General features: G+C 33.8%; 1 protein-coding gene across 1 annotated transcript; it reads left to right on the forward strand.

The window, feature by feature from the left end:
* The first annotated feature begins 4079 nt into the window (after positions 1-4079).
* LOC110019661 (RING-box protein 1a) lies at positions 4080-20631 on the forward strand. Its single transcript, XM_020717422.1, has 5 exons — positions 4080-4367; positions 4504-4554; positions 4656-4715; positions 19556-19627; positions 20394-20631. The coding sequence occupies exons 1-5, from the start codon at positions 4235-4237 to the stop codon at positions 20429-20431; spliced, it is 354 nt and encodes a 117-aa protein (XP_020573081.1). The 5' UTR covers positions 4080-4234; the 3' UTR covers positions 20432-20631.
* The last annotated feature ends 440 nt before the right edge of the window (positions 20632-21071 follow it).

Genomic DNA, 21071 nt, shown 5'->3' on the forward strand with positions numbered 1-21071 from the left:
GTTTGGACGTTCGCGTGAACAGACAGTCAACCATTGGGAGGTGCATCGCCCGTTGGTGACGTTTATGGAGTCGTGGCGTTCGGTGGTTGGCCGTCCAGATGTGCGATATTCGGACGAAATATTATCTCCTAAAATTGGCTCATGACTCGTTATATTATATTTCGATCTAGTTCAACTTGAAATTGAATCGAGCTCGAAATCTAAGAGAGCCGGGTCAAATTGGATTATTTGGATTACTTTTAAATTAAAATTGGCTCGATCTGGCTCAAAATTATAAGAGTTGGTTCAAAATTAGTTATTTGGATACGTTTCAGCTTGAAATCGACTCATGAGTTATTATATTTGATTTTATTTTACATTATATATATAATTTTTATAAATAAAAAATTTTTTAGCCGAACTCAAATTAGTTAGAGCCGTTCTATGTAAGACTCAGCCTCAGCTAAAATAGATATTCGATCCAATGTTTAGGTCGAAACTTTATAAGCTATTTTACATTTCAACCTCCTTAGCGCTTACAAGCAATTTTTTTATATTGACAAATATATACAATGTAATTTATTTTAAATATGAAAGATTTACAGACATGCCCAATCCCCGTTCATGGAAAAAGGTGCCACTTTTTAAAAGTTAAAGTGATAGTATTTTTTATATGATATGAAAGATTTAGGGGGTACATATGTAAAAAAAATAAAATTTAGGTGGTTTATATGTAAATGCATAAGAATACAATGTAATTTATTTTAAATATGAAAGATTTACAAACATGCCCAATCCCTCTGCATGAAAAAGGTGCCACTTTTTTAAAGTTAAAATGGTAGTATTTTTTATATGATATCAAAGATTTAGGCAGTACATATGTAAAAAAACAAAATTTAGGTGGTTTATGTGTAAATGCATAAGAGTTAGGTGGTTTGTTTGTAAATGCCCCAATAAATATTTATTGCCCCCCAATTGTCTCATTTTCATTCCTACTATTACTCTCATTCCAAAGACACAAAACAAAGATAGTCGGTATAAATTCCGTCCCATAAGTGTTACTTCTGTTATATCTAAGGTGATAAGTAAAATTATTGTGAAGAAGCTACAATCTCATCTTCCTCAACTTATCGCTGTAAATCAACCAGCCTTTTATCAAAGGGAGAAACATCATTGAGAATATACTATTATGTTAGGAACTTATCATTGAGTTGGACAAAAACTAAAGGGATGGAAATATGATAGTCAAACTTGATATTACGAAGACATATGACATCATTTAGTTGAATTTTATCTTGTTTGTTTTCCAAGCTAGAGGATTCAATGAAGACTTCTGCACTCTCCTAGGGAGATGGTTGAGCAGTAATCATTGCAAGGTTTTGATTAATGAGAATTGTTGTCGCTACTTCATAACTCAAAGAGGTATCAAACAAGGAGATACATTATCACTAACGTTTTTTTTTTTTTATGTTAGCCTTTGATTATCTTTCAAGACTTATAAATAAGGTATAATTATTGCTTCCTTATACTCGGTTTACTCACAAAGCTAATACAAATGTCTCCCACCTTGCCTATGTAGATGTTATGATTATACTTTCCAATGCTAGGAGACAATCTATTAAGAAGATCTGGGACATCCTACTAAAATTCGTATTTAGTTTGAGTATGGAGTTAAACATAGCTAAATGTTTCTTCTATGTGGGTAGGAAGATTTCCCTGAGCTTAAAGCTTTGGATGGTGGATTTCATGGCTTCAATTATGTTGAACTGCATGTACATTATCTCAGCATCAAATTGTCGAAAGGTATAAAAAAATTCATTCATTTTCAAGAAGTAGTGGATAAAATTTGTGAGCAAATTAACTGTTGGACAAATTTCTTTATGTCAATTGGTGATAAAACACTTTGACTAAAAGTATTCTCAATTCTTTACTTCTATGCACACTTCAGGTGCTGAAAATGACAAAATCAATTCAAGCTCAGTTAGAGAAACTCTTCAACAAGTTCCTGCGGTCTGGTGAATCCAAGAATATTCATTGGGCTAGTTGGAGAAAATTGTATAAACTTGTGGAAGCTAGGGGTATGGGTTTTTAAGATCTCAGCAATCTATCTCATATTAACTATATGAAGCACTGTCAAATAACACTTGGATATCATATAAAAGAAAAGTATTGTTCTTCCACTCATCCTTCCTTTATTTCTCTAAAGTGCGGTGATTTTATTGTGTGGAAAGGCATGCTAAAGGCAAGGAGCAATGTTGAAGACAAGTTTGTATGGGATATGGGGGAGGGTAATGTCAACTTTTGGTGGGACAACTGGTGTTTTGATGATCCCTTTATTTAAATATTCTTAATTGTTATAGGGATAATCTTCTACTGGTGAATAATCTTTGAGATGGTAATACATGGTTGCAGGATAAATTGAATGTTATGACATATTGCTAGTTATACTGGTAATATTCCATCAATACTTCATTAAAAGATAATGTTATCATTAAAGGCACCCAGAGCCGTTCCATTGCTAAGATCTTCTCTAATAAGCTTTTTGTATATCCTGAAGTGTTGTGTGGTAAACTTATTTGGAAGGGTGGCCTCTCCCCATCTATGTCTTTCTTTTAGTAGAGATTGTTTAATAAGCTACTGCCTCTTAATGTCATTTTTAAATTGAAATGTTTGAAATTCCCTTCAAAACTAAACTTATGTATATTGGAGGAAGAAATTATCAATCATCTTTTTTTCAATTACCCTAATTCAGTACATGTTTGGAAGATTGTTGGAGTGTTTTTTTGAAAATGTAGTTCAAGTGGTAGATTTGCTGACTCGGAGCATTACAGGGAGAATTGGGCTCAAAATAATATAAATGACTTGCATCTACTCAACATTATGTCTTTTCTTGTAATGTGGTTTATTGGATGGAACAACATGATGCTAATCCCGACCAAGTTTTTTGTTCATAATGCGAATGCTTTTGTGACCAAGATAACTAGGTATGGGGAGCGGCAAACACAATATTTCAGTGGCCCTGATGGTATTCACCAAAACATATTGTGGAAGAAAGCTTCTTATGCTAGGACTAAATTCAACACGAATGTCAGTTGGTGTAGCAATATAATAGGTGCATGGGTATATTTAGAGATCATGTGGGTAAGCACAAGTTGTTCTTTCAGGTTCCTTATATCGTTGCACATTTTTTGGAGGCTGAAACATGGGCAATGATATTTTCTCTGATGATTGTTGTTAAAATGTAGTCGAACTTTATCATTTCTGAAATGGATTATCTTCTGTTGGTGAATGTACTTAATGGTCACTCTCCTACTCCATGGTCTATCACTATCATTAAGCAGAGATTTTCCAAGCTCGTCAATCAGATTAAGGTGATCTGGACACATGTTCATAGACAGGGAAATAGATGTGCGGATTGGTTGGCCAAGAATGGTTCTAACGGAACTCTTAATTGTAGATACTCGTCCTCCTCCTTTTTTGAAATTCATTTTGAATGGGGATTCTCTAGGGTTACCTTATGTTAGAAGGTAGGCAAGAACCCCTTGTAATCTTTCAGGCTTGATTAATAAATTTTATATTTAGTGCAAAAAAAAATGAAATAAAATATTAAAATTAAGAAAATCTCATATTTTGGGTTTGAGATATGTAATATAAGAGTTTAGGTGACATTTATATAAATTATTAGAGCATAATATTTTAAAAGTGAGATATATAATTAAATAAAAGATTTTTTTTGGGATTTTTACATATAAACCATTTAAAAATATTGACTTAAGTTTTAAATTTAATAATTTAATCTCTTGTTTTAATTAAGCCATGCTTATTTATCAATTCATGAAGTTTTGAGTGAGAATTATTAAATATTTAAAATATTATATTTAAAATTTGAGTGATTAATGTGTTATTTTGATATTTTCAATACTTTGGAATTTTGATGACATGTAAACGCCCTTTTTTTCGAGTAAATATTACATCCGGATTCCAAACTTAAATTTGAGTCTAGAGTTTAATGATGAGGCGACACATGTTAAGTGAACTCACTAAAATAAAGTAAGATTAGTCACTATTAAAATTTATGGGGTTGCCTGTGCCCCGTTAGCCCCACTGTTCGTCATGACTCATGACCTAATATTTTTTTCTTTTTTTTTTCAGTAGTGTGTAAGTAAAGCCTGTCGCCGCCATTCTCAAGCCACAAGGAGTCGTTTCTCCCGTTACCCTTCGCTTCTTCATCATCTTCATCCAATCTCTCTCTCCGATGGCGACATTAGACACAGACATCAACATGGTGCCCGTCGGGGAGGGATCGAGCGGCGCGGGTCCATCGTCGTCTAAGAAACCGAAGCGGTTCGAGATCAAGAAGTGGAACGCCGTCGCTCTCTGGGCGTGGGGTACGCAATCATGAAAACCTTCTTGAAGCCCTAGCTTCGGTTTCTTGACATTGCATTCGGTTCTAGGATTTTGGTTTTATTTTGTTTGGTTCCTCACGTGATTGATCGATGGATTGATTTGTGTCTGGGGTTGCAGATATTGTTGTTGATAACTGCGCGATCTGCAGGAACCACATCATGGATTTATGTGAGTAATTCGACTGCTCTGTTTTTTTTCGTGATTCTGTTCCTTTCCGGGTTTTGTTCCTGGATGGATTTTGGTGGACTTGATTTTATGGAAATTTGCAGGCATTGAGTGTCAGGCGAATCAAGCAAGTGCTACGAGCGAGGAGTGCACGGTGGCTTGGGGTATGGATCCGATTGTGTTAAGCTGAAACTACTTTCTTTGTTCTATGATTGAATTATTGCTTTCGTCATCATTAGCCTTTCCCAATTCGTGTTAACTTTACAAATATATTGAGCTGATTGCTATTAGCAATATGACATAGAACAGTAATAACCAGGCAGATGGAAACCTTCCCTCGTATGTTACTTCTAAAATGTTGGATTCAAAGCTTTAAATGTTACAATCGAGCAAAAAAGAAAACATTTTGCCATCTGAGGGTCTGTTTGGTTCTTTGTTATTTCGATAATATTCTTATCCAGATAGAAGTTATATTCATGTACTGTTGTTGATAGGGTTAGCCACAAATTTGAGGAGGAAGGAGGCTTGCAAAAATGCTTGGGAGAAGGAGGGATTTACTTGGAAACATGGGAATCAAGTTTCTCACCTAGACATAGCTCCCTAAAACCCTTATTTTTTAATAAATTCTATCTAACAATTAACTATATTCACTATTATGGAGATAAATATTTATATGCAAAAGCTACTAATTTCTGCTATACTTGAATATATGGCATGATAGCAGTGTCGTTGATTAATGACCTGATATTTTTTCAAGTAGCTTATAGGCAATGCATACAAGCTCTTTTATATGATATCCAAGTGTTACTTGACAATGGATCACCTCACCAACGAATCTGGATGATGATAAACTTGATATGGCGCAGCTGTAGTTGCATTAACTTGTATGTACCTTGACACGATTATAGATATGGTCATTTAAATACAGACCATCCAATTCATATGTGTTTAAATATCTAACACCTTAACTTTATTTTTTTTACATTTATACCACCAAAATCATTCATATAGCATCAAAAATACCACTATGTTATCTTTTACATTACACTTATTTCATTTAAAGTCTTTACACTCTTGAACTACAAAATCCTCTAATATGTTGCTAGAGTTATTGGTGGAAGACTTCACCGATAATACTTCATTGCTTACGGACACATATGAGGCGAAAAAAAGGTTGAGCATTCAATTTTAGATATTTAATGATAGTAGCATTTCATAATGATTGCATATTATTTTGGAAAGAGAAATCTAATTAGGATTTATGTGATACTCGTGGCTCGTTGAGATGGGACAAAACTAGCAAAATAAATAATAGTGGAGGAAAGAAAACTTACATAAAGGCAGCAAAAAATGATCGATATTTTTCATTGATTCCTAAATTATGGAGGTTATTCAAATCAAAGAATCTTGAAGCAGAGATGGTTTGGCATGTTAAACACAAAAATAAAGATGGTAAGTTACGACAGCTGAATGATGGAGAAGGCTGGAAATTATTTGAATTACAATTTCTTAAATTTTCTTCAGATCCATATAATGTTTGCATTGGTTTGGTTGATGATGGTTTTAATTCATTTAATATTATGAGTAGTGCCTGCATCATTTGGCAATGATTTTAGTTACTTATAATATGCCACCATGAATTGTTATAAAACAGAGCTCTTTCATCTTATCCAGAATTATTCATAAAGAAATAAGTAGAGGAAATCATGTTGATGTATACTTCAACTTGATGTATACTTCAACTAGTAATTCAAGAATTACTTGAGTTATAGCATGGAGTTTAGTGCTTTGATGCTACAATTCGATTGAATTTCACCATATGTGCCTCTTTATTGTGGACTATTAATGTTTTTGTAGATATGGAATGTAATTCAGATCAAGTAAAAAATTAAGATTTATCTATCATTGTTGTGTTGTAAATACTGAATTACATGGGTTCGGTAGTTTCCCGCATAGACACGGGAAACAAAGCTAGCTGATTGAACCGGCTGGCATAGGGGACGGTCTAGGGGATCCGGTCCAGATGTCCAAAGTGTCGAGCATCATCAAGCGGGCTGTGCGGCTTCCCTTTCACGTCTCCAGCACAGATCGAGCGGAATTTGGGGAAGGCGACATTGTTGCCTGCCCTTTTCTCCTCCTTGTCGTCTTTCTTTTCTTGTTTCCCACCTAGCTAGGTCCATTTATATTTTTGTTTTTTGAGTTTAGAGTTAGTTTTGATATATATGCTTTTTAGATTTCCTTTGGTGAGTCTTCTTCCCTTTTGTAGGGTTGTATTTGAGGTGATGGTGGTGCTCCAGCTGTATCATATTCCAAGGTGGTGACGTAATTTCCCCTTTTATCTTTCCTAGCCCGTCTTTTCCAGTCACTTTAGTCGCCGACCACTCCAAGCCTTCCCCAACCACTTGCAACCCACTTTCCAGCTATCTAACTTGCTGTCCAAACCCTCCAAGCCTGCTGTCTAGCCCAGTAACCTGCTATCTAGTCGCCGAACCTGCTGTCCAGACTTCTGTTACTTGTTGTCCAGCCTTTTAGCCATACCCCCACACTTCCACAGTCTTCCAAACTACCCTACAACCCCCAACCCTTCCCCCTTTCCCCCTCGTCATCTTGCTGACATCATCACCGCCCTCAGATCTTCTCTTTCGGTCCTAATCGGGGGTTGGATTGTTATTGTATTCCTCTTTCCCGTTTGTCATATTGTAACCCTATTTCTAAATTAATAAAAGTTTGTTTTCGTGTTTTCTCCACATTTCACCTAATTTTGGTATCATTTGGTATCAAAGTTAGTTCAATTCTAGTCCGATCCTAGGATTTTCTAGCATCCACCACCACCACCACCACCACCACCACCACCAACAACAAAGTCTTTGATCCCACGTAGTGGGATTAGCAACATAAACCATTTTTTTCCATTGCGTCCTAGCATCCACCATAAACTAAATTTTTTTTCCTATTCCTTAATTCCTAGCCAGGTCACCAATGATATACATGTGCTTATCCACAAATAGATATGGCGAGAGCTCCGTCACCTTCAATAACGGCTTGCAGAGTTTGAAGAATTAACACAGGAAGAAGTTACCTTCGACCGCGATCTGGGAGAGTCGAATAGGATAACAAAATGAGGATCTGAATCCCTTTCATAGGGATAATTTCAACGACGAAGAAGGTAGACCACAATATTTTGGAATCCAGTATCAGAGGAGGCTTAGTATAGGATATTTGAATCTCCCTCAGTGGGAGATTCACAAAGAGAAGATGTCTTTTGGAGGACACATAGACTTCGACATCAAGGTAGATCTACCAGAGTTCGAAGGAGTCCTGAGGAATTCATTGATTGGTTACAGGCGGTTGAGTGAATCTTCGACTATAAAGATGTGGCAGAGGATAGACGGGTCAAATTAGTGGTCATCAAGTTGAAGAATAGTGCTTCTCTGTAGTGGAAGAACTTATAGAGGCAGAGGAAAAGAAAGGGTTGCGATAAGTTTACCAAGTGGGAGAAGATGAAAGCAAAACAGATGAAATACCCCCCACCCCATTACCGCCAAGATATTTTTCTGAGACCCCACCACATACAGCAGAGGAATCTATCAATAGAAGAGTTCACAGAGCAGTTTGATCAGTTGCAGATGAGGTGTGATTTGGTCGAATCAGAGCAACACAATATAGCCCGTTATGTGCCTGAAGCCAACTATCAGTGATGTGGTACAACTATAGTCTTATTCATCACTTGGAATGTTAAGACACTAACCCTGAAGATGGAGAGGCAGCAGAAACAGATTAGACAATAGTCATTTTTCAGGCAACAATCATCAGACTGACAATCTCCCACAGTTACAACAACCGACAAAAGTATACCGGGAGACATAAGCAAAGCTCAGGCAAGGGAGTGATACTCCGAATCAGAGCGTGAAGAAGTAGGAGAAAGATGGCTCTTCCAACACCGTAGCGGCCAGGAAATGTTACCGATGCCATGGCTACGACCACATAGCCTCTAGCTCAGATTAGGGCGCCGTGGAAGGGATTAGCGGAGAGGAAAAAGCTCAGGAATGTGGTGAGGTGTATCAACTTCTATTAGATGAGAGAGAAGCACTTGTGATTCGGCAGATTCTACATATTGAGGACATGATGGATCCACAGTAGATGCGCCACAATATTTTCTACACTCATTGCACAGTGAAAGGAAAGATATGCAATCTTATCATTAATGGCGGGAGCAGCAAGAATGTGGTTTCAACTCAAATAGTAGAGAAATCGAGACTCACGACTCAGAGGCACTCAAAATCGTACTCACTGACATGGCTGAAAAAGTATAATTGGATCAACATCGACCGGAGATACTTGGTAGAATTCTTGATTGAAGGTCAGTTGCAGGACCACGTGTGGTGTGATGTGGATACCTGCCACTTTCTATTGGGATGATCGTGACAGTTTTACGAGATGTCTCAGCACAATGGATTTAGAAATGCATACTCATTTACCAAGGAGGGGAAATACATCATTCTAATCCCTTTGACATAACCCAAGATCACTGGAACTTTTACCTGCAGAGCGACATTAGTGGGGTCATTTCTAGTGATGACACGGGATGAGATGACTAAGGCATTAGCTCCGGAGATAGGACAGTTGTGCCATAGAGGATGTCAGGATCTCGCAGTCAACAACATACCACCAGCTCCACCACCAGACGGGAAGATTCAGGCTACTCTCGCTCCACAGTCTCAGGAGCATAGATTGATAGAGACATGGGCACGCAAGTGGTACTGACTTCTTCGATGCTCTGGCTGACAGTGGGACCCTGGTGCCGCTAGGATTAAGAGAGAAGGGACCAGAGGCTTTGACGAATGAGGTAGAAACTCTCTCAACCCTAGGAGACTGACACGGGTGTGGTAGTTTCCCGAACGGATGTGGGAAACAAAGCCAACCGGTTGAACCGGCTGGCATAAGGGGTGGTCCAGGGGAGCCGGTCCAAACGTTCAAAGTGTTGAGTGGCATCAAGCGGCCCATGCGGCCCATGCGGCTTCCGTTTCGCGTCTCCCGCCCAGATCAAGCGGCATTTGGGGAATGTGGCATTATCGCCTGCCCTTTTCTCCTCCTTCCTTTCTCGTCGAATTTCCTTTCTTGTTGCCCACCTATCTAAGTCGATTTTTATGCTTGTTTTGTGAGTTTAGAGTTAGTTTTAATGTGTTTGCTTTTCAGATTTTATGTGTGGAGTTTTCTTCCCCTTTGCAGACTGTATCCAAGGAGGTGCTGGTGCATTGACTTTATCCTACTCTGAGGTGATGACATATCTTCCCTAACATGCCTCTTTACTCCCTTTAGTCGCCAGCCACTCCAAGCCTTTTTCAACTACCTCTAACCCACTTTCCATCCGTCCAATCTGCTGTTCAAACCCTCCAAGCCTGCTGTCCAGCCCCGCAAACTGCTGTTTAATTGTTGAACCTTTTGTCTAGACTCCTATTATCTGTTGTCCAGTCTTTCCGCCATCCTTTCGCACTTTCTCAGTCTTTCAAACTACCCTACAACCCTCAACTCTTCCCCCTTCCCCCTTGTCACCTTGCCGACACCATCACCGCCCTCGGGTCTTCTCTTCCGGTCCTAATCGGGGGTTGGATTGTTATTGTATTTCCCTTTCCCGTTTGTGGCATGTTGTAACCCTATTTGTAAATTAATAAATATTTAGTTTCGTGTTTCCGCTTAATTCCTCCTAGTTCCGGTATCATTGAATCTCTATGATTATGTAATATTAAAAAGTTTTCTTTTATTGGTCATCGACGTTAACTATCACTTGCTCATATATTTCACAAATAAAAGTTTCATTTTGACAAAAAATAAGAAATCAAAAGTGCATTTAAGAGATGGAATGAAAATAAAATTTCATCACAAGTTAAAGATTTGAATTTCACTTTTGGTAAATTTTGTAAAGCAAAGGCAAAAAGTTGGAAAAGATTAGGCCAGGAATGTTACTTTTGGTCGGTATCTTGAAGAAATTGTTAAGGTGCATTAAAAATTCAGGCACCTTTGAAATGCTTCCAAAAAGTCATTTGAGTACTATCTAAGTGCTTATATACTTCGTTATGTTTCATAGTTAGTGCCTTGACAACAACTTGTATTTTATGCAAATACTTAGCAAATAGAATTGGATAATTTGAATCTGTATATGCATGTGTTTGCGATCATACCACCAAGAGTTGTAGGTATCTTTTGGGTCTTAAAAATTTCAACTATTCAATTGAAGAATTTTTAGTAGCTTTATTGATGGAATTGTTAAAAGTAAATTCAACATATTGTAGAATTTAATCTGAATTTTCTAAGTATTCGTTAAATACCATTTTTGTTTGTTTGCTTTTCCAGAAAGAACTTCATAAATTTTTTTTATGGACAAGACAATTAATGCAATAGAAATTAGTTACTTTAGCCTAGAAAAGGTTAGATTGTAGACTAACCAATAGGAGTCAAATTAGACTACAACAAATCTAAATCAAATCAATTTTCATGTTTACAAGTCGATATATATTGGCCATTTTTTCATATTTTTTATTTAATTTATTTTATCAATTCTCTCTTCGGATAAAAATATGTTTGAATTTAAATATTGTATTAGGATTAAATTTCATTTTAGATAAGATTAGGTTTAAATATTGAATAAAAATGTCTTGGTCTCAAATTTATTACTATTTCTATAAGGTGGATTAATGCTTGTAATTGAACAAAATATTATTGCTGAATGAAAGTATTTGATTAATAAAGTGCTCTCTAGATTTTAGTTTTGCATGTTTATTTTTTCCTCCCTTCCCCTCTATTCTAGTGTCACAACGATCTTCAATTTTCTTTTGGCTAAATCGCTCACTTCAGTTTTTTTTTTGGTTAAATCAATTGATTTCACAACTATCTACATTCTTGCACTCGTATCTTACAATTCCCTCTTTGCATGCCTCGCCTTGAATTTATGGTTCTCTTTTTGTGTCGCTTGCCCACATTGAATCTCCCAAACAAGCCTCACTTCAAACCGTTCCCACTGCTTTTTATTTCTTGCGTCTCATGCATATAGATCTTTCACCTTTGCTTTTGCATTTGCTCGTTTATGATTGCCTTAATTATGAACACAAACACGATTTTCAGCCACAATCATGAGGTTCTAACAGAAAGCAACATATTTGAATTTCTTGAGGAGCAATTCGTAGTTGACTATTGCTCAAGAGTGATTTTCTTGGATTTTGGTTAGGTTTGACCACTTAGGAATATAAATTAAATAAACTTCTTAGAATAAGTGGCTAGATGTACAGGGGAATTTTAGGGGTTTGAAGTGAACAAATTTTTATTCAAATGTTAAGACTTGATTTTGAATAAAAATGGAGTAAGGTGATTAATTGTTTTCAAAATCTGAATCACAATTTTAGTTTTGAACATATAATTTTATGGAGGATTTTGAGAAGAATATTATTTATATAGTTGTACAATTTAAAAGGGGTGTCAACGGGAGAAGATACATAGGAGAAATAATTTTGGTGGTCTTGAGATTTGTGGATGATTATTGTGTTGGTGGTGTTGATGCTGTATTTCCCCGTTACTTGAAAATTTAACAAAAAATATGGATTCCAAATTCGTCAAAAAAATATGCATTCTGAGGTATTCCAGTTTCTATACATAAATGTTTTGTACTTGATTTCAAACCAGCCCGTTCTTTTTTTTACTTTGCACTTTTAATGCCTGCAAAAAAATAGCATTCGGGACCTTTATTTCCTCTGTTAGGCATTGATATGAGGTAACATAGACAACATTTAATTTTTTTAATTTGTTAGATTATCTCAAATCTTGCTATTAACGTTATTTTGATCACCTTCATATAAAATATAACATCCAACCTTGAACCAAACACTTTTTATCATACATAAGATAATTAACTTAACTTTACATTAGAGAAGATGGTAAACTATAACTCATAAGCTATTTTAAACCACAACATCTTTTTCCTTATTTTCTCTTTCATATAAACGTAAAGCTCTAAAATTATTTTAACTTTATTGTAATGTATAGTTTGGCCGCTAATATTTAAAAAGCTTGAAAGCCATTATGTTTTCAATTTTGATATTAGTTTAATCATTTCATATCTAATTTATGATGGTATAACATGCCATGTTAACAACTTGTGATAAATCAAAGCGTAAGATAGTGATTGACCCGATTAAACAAGCATTTGTTTTTTAGCTCGCAAAACCTATAGCATTTCTATTGAAATTGAAACATAACGATAGTTTTATTTGCTTAATAACTGTGTTATCCCTTTTATCTCTGTTACTTAATGTGACATTTTCTATTGTTATTTGTTTAATATTTAAAATGTGAGAAAATTATTATGGTTTCAATTTTGATATTAATTTCATTCTCTCTCATAAAGAATATCAAATATATGGGGAAAATTATGCCACATTAAATATTCCTAATAAATCAAATGTAATTTCGCTATTAAACTAATAAAAACTATTTGACCATGGTTTGCAAGAAATATGGTATCTTCTGTTGGAAACATCATGGTAATTTTATTAGTTTAATGATTACAATATTCTTTGTTTTGTCAGTTTTATTTAACGTGACATTTTTTACTATTACATGTTTGTTATGTTCTATAAGACACTACCTCAACTTATAGTCGCCTCTTCCTCCCTTTGTTGTACTATACCAGTTAGTAAGCATCCTTCTTACTAATTCATTAATTGCTAGAAGGTGGGGGTGGGTTCGCTATGCTTTAAAATGAATTACCTTACATGAACATTGCCATCATAATTGTTCTTGTTGGCTGATCAAAGTAATTAGTTATTTCAATATTGGCTAGGTTTTCTCAACTTTAATACCATCTACTTCACCTATAACATAATTTTGAGCATTCGTTTTTTTTCCAGTAAAAATTAGATAAAAAATGCTTTGTTTCCACTCCTTGAGCACCTATTGGTTTTTTGTGATGCTGAAAGACAACTAATTGTTAACTATACTAGTCTATTATTTTTCACGACTATTTGAATCTCAGTGGGTAATTTGTTCAAACCTAAGCCTTTGCTCTATATGCTTTCTTCAAACATAAATCTGTTAATTTTTTTATTGGATATTTTTTATACTTGATAAAGTTTTTATTTACAATTTCTTGAATAAAGTTTTTTTTTTTTTTTTTAAGACGCAGAGCAACATATTTTTCTTCAAGCTTCTTTATTATTACTTTGTCCTAAAAAATATTTCTTTGCCATTCGTTAAAAGTGTATTTGGCCTTAAAAGCTCTTTACAACTTATTTTAACTATCATGGTCATCTTTCTTTAATAACTCTCTGTTCCCATTTCAACTCTCAAATTTGTACATACCACCATTTCTATAATTCTTGAATTTGTGTGGCGTCTTTTTTTTGCAGTACAAGTAATTAAGTTCCAATGAACCTCCCTTGAATGCTGATAACTCTTTGTTTGGCTTTTACCAAGTTTGATATATATATTTATCTCGTCTAATTTTTGGTTTATATTCACAAGTTATTCAGCCATACCTATTATTCAAGCTCTGTGAGGTAAGGCATTAATTTTTGAATAATTATGCTATTTTCTTATGGATATTATATTCTTTATTTTGTTAAAAAATATGTATTTGTGACTTTGTACATTCAATTTTAAAATATTAAATCATGACTTCACTACTGTTAACTCACCATGTTAACTAAGAAGTTGAATATAACATCTCTCATCATATTCTATCTCTTTATTCTATATTTATAATAGACCCTCTCATCCTACTTACATGTTCATTTAAATCAACTTATTTTGTTTGTCTGCCAATTATGTTTCTCGTGTTTTGAGCATCTTCAAATGGTAACCTTTAAACTCACTTTTCTGTTAATAATTTCTTGCTTTGTTACTTTGGCTCATCGGTATTTATGGGCTGATAATTATATGTAATTCTGTAAGTGTCCCAAATTTAATCAAGTTTAAATTGTAATTGATTTGCTTATGGTCGCATAACAATAAATATCATGGACATTTGCATTACATACCACACAATTCTTATGTATTTACATATCTAACACCCAAACTTTCATATTAACATTTTTAATACTTTGATGTCATAAATTTATTCATAAAGATGTGTATTTCATTTTTAAAAGGTACGTCAAAGTGGTATTTTTTATGCGATTATAAAGATTTGAGGCTATGCATGTAAATATTAAAGTTGCTTAGCATTAGTTGAATCATGTTTAGTGATTGGGTAATACTGTCACAGCATGTTCCATTCGTTGATTAGCATAAACTTTTAGTTCGGTAAATTTCCACTTTAGTTGAAATGACCATTTTCTCTCCTCGATGATACTTTTGCTTAAATACAATGTGGCTTATGTGCGTTTCATACAACAACAACAAACCTTTCTCCCACCAAGTGGGTTCGATCATATGAATCATTTTCCTCTATTGCGTCCTATTGAGTGTCATATTTTCATTTAATTCTAATAAATTAAGATCATTTTTTATACAATTTACCCTAGTTTTTCTAGGTTTACCTCTACCTTTTTTAACATAAGTTGACGTTAATGTGACCAAGCCATCTAAGCCTACTCTTTCTAATTTTGTTGGTCACTGGAGCTACACCAACCCTATCACGGATATATTCATTTCGCATTTTTTCTCTTAAGTGTAAAACCACTCATCCACCTAATCATTCTCATCTCGACAACATTTAACTTAGTTTTATGCTTCCCTTTTAAAGTCCAACATTCAGCGCCATAGAGCATTGCAGGTCTCACCGTCTTCTTGTGAAATTTTCCTTATAGTATAAGCGGTACTTTATCACAATAGGCCCAAAGCATTCCTCCACTTCAACCAATCATCTTGAATTCTACTAATAACATCCCTATCTATAACACCATCACTTTGAACAATAGACTCGAGATACTAAATTGTTCACTCCTTTTAATAATTTGATCGCCCATAATTATAACTCTGTCACTAGAGCTACACTATTAACAACATATTCCATGTATTCAGTTATATCTCTACTCAAACTAAAGCCTGTAGACTCCAATGTAAACCTCCATAATTCAGGATTTTTTTTTGAGCTTTCTCTCTAATCTTATCCACGAGAAGGATTCCACGAGAAGGATATCATCAGTTCCACGAGAAGGATATCATCAGTAAAAACATACACTAAGGTACATCCTCCTGTAAATGTCTAGTAAGAGCATCTATAACTAAAACAAAAGATCGGGCTTAAAGCCGATCCGTGATGTAATCCAACTGAAATAGGAAAATATTTGGTCAACTCTCTTTCTGTTCGAACACAAGTAACAACTCTAGTATACATATATTTAATGACTTGAATAAAAGTCATATCAACACCTTTCTTCTCAAGAACTCTCTAAAGGATATTTGTTGGAACCTTATCGTAAGCTTTTTCTAAATCAATAAAAATCATATGTAGATCCTCTTTATTCTCTCTGAACTTTTCCATCAAACCTCTCAATAAATGTATCGCTTCTATAGTAGTCCTGCCCGACATAAATTCAAATTGATTATGAGAAATCTTTGTAATACGTCTTAAACTATATTCAATTGCCCTCTCCCATAATTTTAAAGAATGACACATAAACTTAATTCCTGTATAATTTACACACTCGTGTGCATCTTCTTTATTCTTAAAAATGGGGACCAAAATACTCTTCCTCCACTCCTCAAGCATTTTTTTAATTTTCAAAATAATATTAAAGTGTTTAGTAAGCCAAGAAACTCTTAAATCTCCTATATATTTCCCCACTTCAATTGGATATCATTAGGTCCTACAGACTTTCCACCAATGATTTTCTTTAAAACTTTCTCAACTTTTTTACTAATGTGACGATAAAGATGAAACATTTTATTATTATTAACGATATAAGATCACTAAGGTCGATCATATTTTCAGAAACTTCATTAAAAAATTTATTAAAACAACTCACTCACTTATGTTGAATACTTTTTTCTAAGAAAATTTTTTTGATTTTCATCTTTAATACACTTTATTTGAGTTAAATGTTTACTTTTCTCTTTATTTGATTAGTTTATATATATATATATATTTATCCTTTTTAGTGTCTAATATATTATAAATATCACTAAAAACAAAATTTTTAGTATCACAGATTGTTCTCTCTAACTCTCATTCGAGTCATTTTATACTTTTCACAGTTCTCTAAGCTTTTACATTTAAATCAATTTTTATAATATAATTTATATTTTATCTTTTCTGACACATTATTATTCAACCACCAACGCTTTTTATTTATAGAATTTTTTTCTTTTGATTCTTTATATACAATTTTTGTCACTCGTTTAATATTGTTTGTTACTTTATGCGACATAGAATTTGTTTCATCATGAACATTCCAAATCTTGGAATCTTGAAGTTTACTCATAAAAATAATTTTATTTAAGAATTTTGGGTGCCCCTTTTTAATTTTACGACAATGATTCCTATTATTCTTTATTTTACAACTCTTCATCTTAAAATCTAGAATTAATAATCGATGTTGAATAATTAAATTCTCACTTGGACTGACCTTATAATCTTTAAATTCTCGACGATCTATTCTTCTCTTAAGAAAATAATCAATTTGTATTTTATTAGATTTATTCTTATAAGTAATAATATGCTGATCTCTTTTCTTGAATAAAGTATTAGTATGCTCATACTCTAAATCAAAATCTAATATGCTACCACCTTCTTCATTAATCACTTCAAAACTGAAGTCATCATGAATATTTCTAAAGTTTTCTATTACTCTTCCGACATGTTCATTTAAATCTCCTCCAATAAAAATTCTTTTTTCAAGATGTTTCTTTTTAATTAAGGGTCTGTTTGGGGCAGCTGCAGCTTATTGAATAATCTGCTGATAAGCTAGGTGTAGTGGCTATTACAAATTTTTATTTTTTTGGAACTGTCAGACCATTGTCAGAAATCTGCCACCACACATAGATAGATGCGGTGAGAAAATATTACTATTTTCAGCTTTTTGAAAATGCATAAACTGTCAAAACGCAGTTTACCCAAACAGACTTGATGCATTTTCAAAATGTCACCGCACGAAATAAGCTGCTCTAAACGACGAGGCCATGTCTTCCAAGTCATTCCAGAATTTTTTCTTAGAACCTACATCTAAACTTACTTAAGGAGTGTAAACATTTATAATAATAAAAATCTTAGTATCAACAATAATTCTAAGGGTTATAATTCTATTTCCAACTTTATTAATTTTTACAACATTATCCGTTAAACTCTTATTTATACACACATCATTTCTAATGTAACTCTTACCTGAATACCAAAGTTTAAAACATAGATTATCAATCTCCTTAGTCTTTTCTCTAATACATTTAGTTTCTTGAATATATGAGATATTTATCTTTCTATGAATCATAATATCAACTAATTTCATTAATTTATCTGTAAGAGTACTTATATTCCAATCTTCATATTAATTTCATGAACTAACTTCTTTACCTGCATCCGTCCATAACGTGAGAACCCTTACTTATTTGACACTACACCCAGGCGCCAATGCAGCGCTCTTGCTCACTTTTCACTGTAATCAAGCCATACGACATGTCGTTTCGAGGGGATGCCATAGCATTTACATAAAATGATTAAAAAATTCATGTCATGATTTTTTTGACAAATTTTACGTTGGCTGTCGATTATTTAACACAATCCTCTACTTTTCACATCTGGGGCTTGGGACCCGACAATGACAGTGATGTGCGTTTCATAAGTCAATAAATATTAATTTCCTAGATTTATATACGCATCACTCAATTCATCTGTATTTACATATCTAACACTTGAACTTCAATTTTTACATACATGCCACCTTACCTATGCATGAAAAGGTGCATTTCGCTTTTGAAAGTTAAAATGGTGCCATTTTTTATGTTATAACAGATTTTGATAGTATAGATGTAAAAAAAAAAGTTTACGTGTTTGATACGGAAATACATAGGAACTGATGGGAGTTGGCGGAGCCTCTCATCGGAAGTAGCTATGGACTTTGTGTTATCCAATCGAATCCTAACAAACTGAATTCTTGTTTTGAGCTTTAGTATTTTATTTTTTTTGGGGGGGGCGGGGGGGGTGCCGGGAAACATTTTTTTGAGTCAGTTCATTGTAATCAAATCATGCTTTATCATCTTAAACTTTGGTTCTAAGTTGCGCTTGTTACGAGTTAGGTGAACTTTAATGGTGCTATAGCAATTCCTCTGGCGGACTCTTTAAGATCCGATGGGTCTGCAATTTCTACTTCTACATTCTTTTTTATTTTTGGAAGATTTACATAAATACAACTCAATTCTTATGTGTTTACATATCTAACTAAATTTTAATTTTAACAAACATGCCATCTTACCTTTGCATGAAAAGGTGTATTTCACTTTTTAAATATTAAGATGTATTATTTTTTATGTGATATGAAAGATTTGAGTCATATAAATTTAACAGTAAAGTTTAGGTGTTAGATATATAAATTCTTAAGAATTGGATGGTATGTATGTAAATGCTGCTATATTTTTGTCGCAAAAGTTTTGATCTGTAGTTATAAAATAAAGAGAGTTACGAATGAGAGATTGATTCACCCAATCAAACCCCTGTTGAACAGATTCAACTCTTGAGAATCTTATGTTGTTTCTGGGAAGTTTATCAGAAAATTTACATACATATCACTCAATTTCTATCTAATTACATATCTAACACCTAAACTTCAACTTTTACATACACACCGGTATACCAATTTATCTATGCATGAAAATGCGTGTTTCATTTTTTAAAAGTTAAAATGGTGGTGTTTTTTAATGTGATATGACTAATTTTTGTCGTATAAATGTAAAAAAATAAAGTTTAGGTGTTACTTTTGTAAATAAATAGGAATTAGGTGGTGTGCATGTAAATGCCCCCAGCTATATTTGAACGTTTTGCCTTTCGATCAATGCATAGTTGGACTGATGTTTTTGAAAACAGGTGTTTGCAATCACGCTTTTCATTTTCACTGCATCAGCAGGTGGCTTAAAACCCGTCAAGTTTGCCCACTTGGTAAGCGTTGTTCTTCGTATTACTTTTAAACTTTGGGAGATTTACATACATATCTCACAATTCTTATGTATTTACATATCTAACACCCATATTTACGCTATAACATTTTGGTATCATAAACTTATGCATGAAATTTGTGTTTCACTTTTGAAAGGATAATGATGGTGGTGGTCAATCAAAAGGCTGTGTTCCACCTTATCTATCCTAATTCATTGGTAGTGGTCGTTGAGACCAGAAAATTTTTTTGCATTTCTTCAAACTCATGATCTGAATTTAAAGAGTCGCACATTCTGAGGACATCCTCGAAGAGCGTGACTTATTTCTGATGTAGTGTTAAATGTTTTCAGCGGCATGCATTAAATATGAATGTTTAGGTGTTATATATGTATGTAAGAACCATGTGGTATGTATGTAAATGTATCTTTTAAAGTTTTTGGGAAATTTACATACATACCTCACAAATTCTCATGTATTTTCATATCTAAACACCCAGAGTTTGATATTTACACTCACAATACTTTGTTACCATAAACGTATGTATGAAAACTTGTGTTTTACTTATAGAAAGATAATGATTGTTGTATTTTTGATGTGATGTTAAAGATTTAATTGTTATGCATGTAAATATGAATGTTAGATATGTAAATACATAAGAATTGTGTGGTTTGTATGTAAAATACCCCTTCAATTTTTCTCTTGATAGCATGGGTTTATAATTTTTCTTCTCATTTTTTTTAAAAAATTTATTTTTTATACTAATTTGCAGACAATAGTGAATGGGAGTTTCAGAAATATGGTCACTAGAACAAAAAAGATTTTGGGACGCCATTATCTGCTTTGGACGTGATGCTGCTGCTTCTGTTAATTGTTATCCTGCTTAGCTTTTTTCATCATTCCAAACATAAAAAAGCAGTCATAAACTGTAAGCATTGTTTTTCCTTTGTGCAATTTTGATGTCAAAGATATCTACTTGAACATTATAAGAACCATTTAAACTTCCCAGCTACTCTCTCTCTCTCTACTAGTACTCAATTCTATATTGATGAGTGCAAAATAGTCCCTAACTATTACATAATGTCATTTTAATCCCAGTTTATAAAAGTGTCAAAATAGTCTTCCCTAGGAATTATTTCAATTTCAATTTAAATAGTCGGGACTATTTTGGCACTTTACTTGTTTATCTGTATATGGAAAATTTACATATATGGGAAGTTTGATATTTACACTTTTTTCAGTTATTATATTCACTTTGGTGTGATATACCTTTACATGAAAAGGTGCATCTCTCTTTTGGATGATTACTGATGATGGCATTTTTTATCTGATGTCAAAAGATTTTGAGTGTTATATAATTATAAATATGAAAGTTTAGGTGGTCGACATGTAAATGCATAAGAATTGTGTGGCATGCATATAAATTTCCCTACCTATATATATATATATA

This window comes from Phalaenopsis equestris, unplaced genomic scaffold, assembly GCF_001263595.1.
Source record: "Phalaenopsis equestris unplaced genomic scaffold, ASM126359v1 Scaffold000067, whole genome shotgun sequence".
Taxonomy (NCBI): domain Eukaryota; kingdom Viridiplantae; phylum Streptophyta; class Magnoliopsida; order Asparagales; family Orchidaceae; genus Phalaenopsis; species Phalaenopsis equestris.

Coding starts and splice junctions, on each gene's coding strand:
- LOC110019661 (XM_020717422.1), top strand. CDS start 4,235: ATGGCGACATTAGACACAGACATCAACATGGTGCCCGTCGGGGAGGGA. Junction 4,555..4,655: donor GAACCACATCATGGATTTAT/GTGAGTAATTCG, acceptor GGAAATTTGCAG/GCATTGAGTGTCAGGCGAAT. Junction 19,628..20,393: donor CCGTCAAGTTTGCCCACTTG/GTAAGCGTTGTT, acceptor ACTAATTTGCAG/ACAATAGTGAATGGGAGTTT.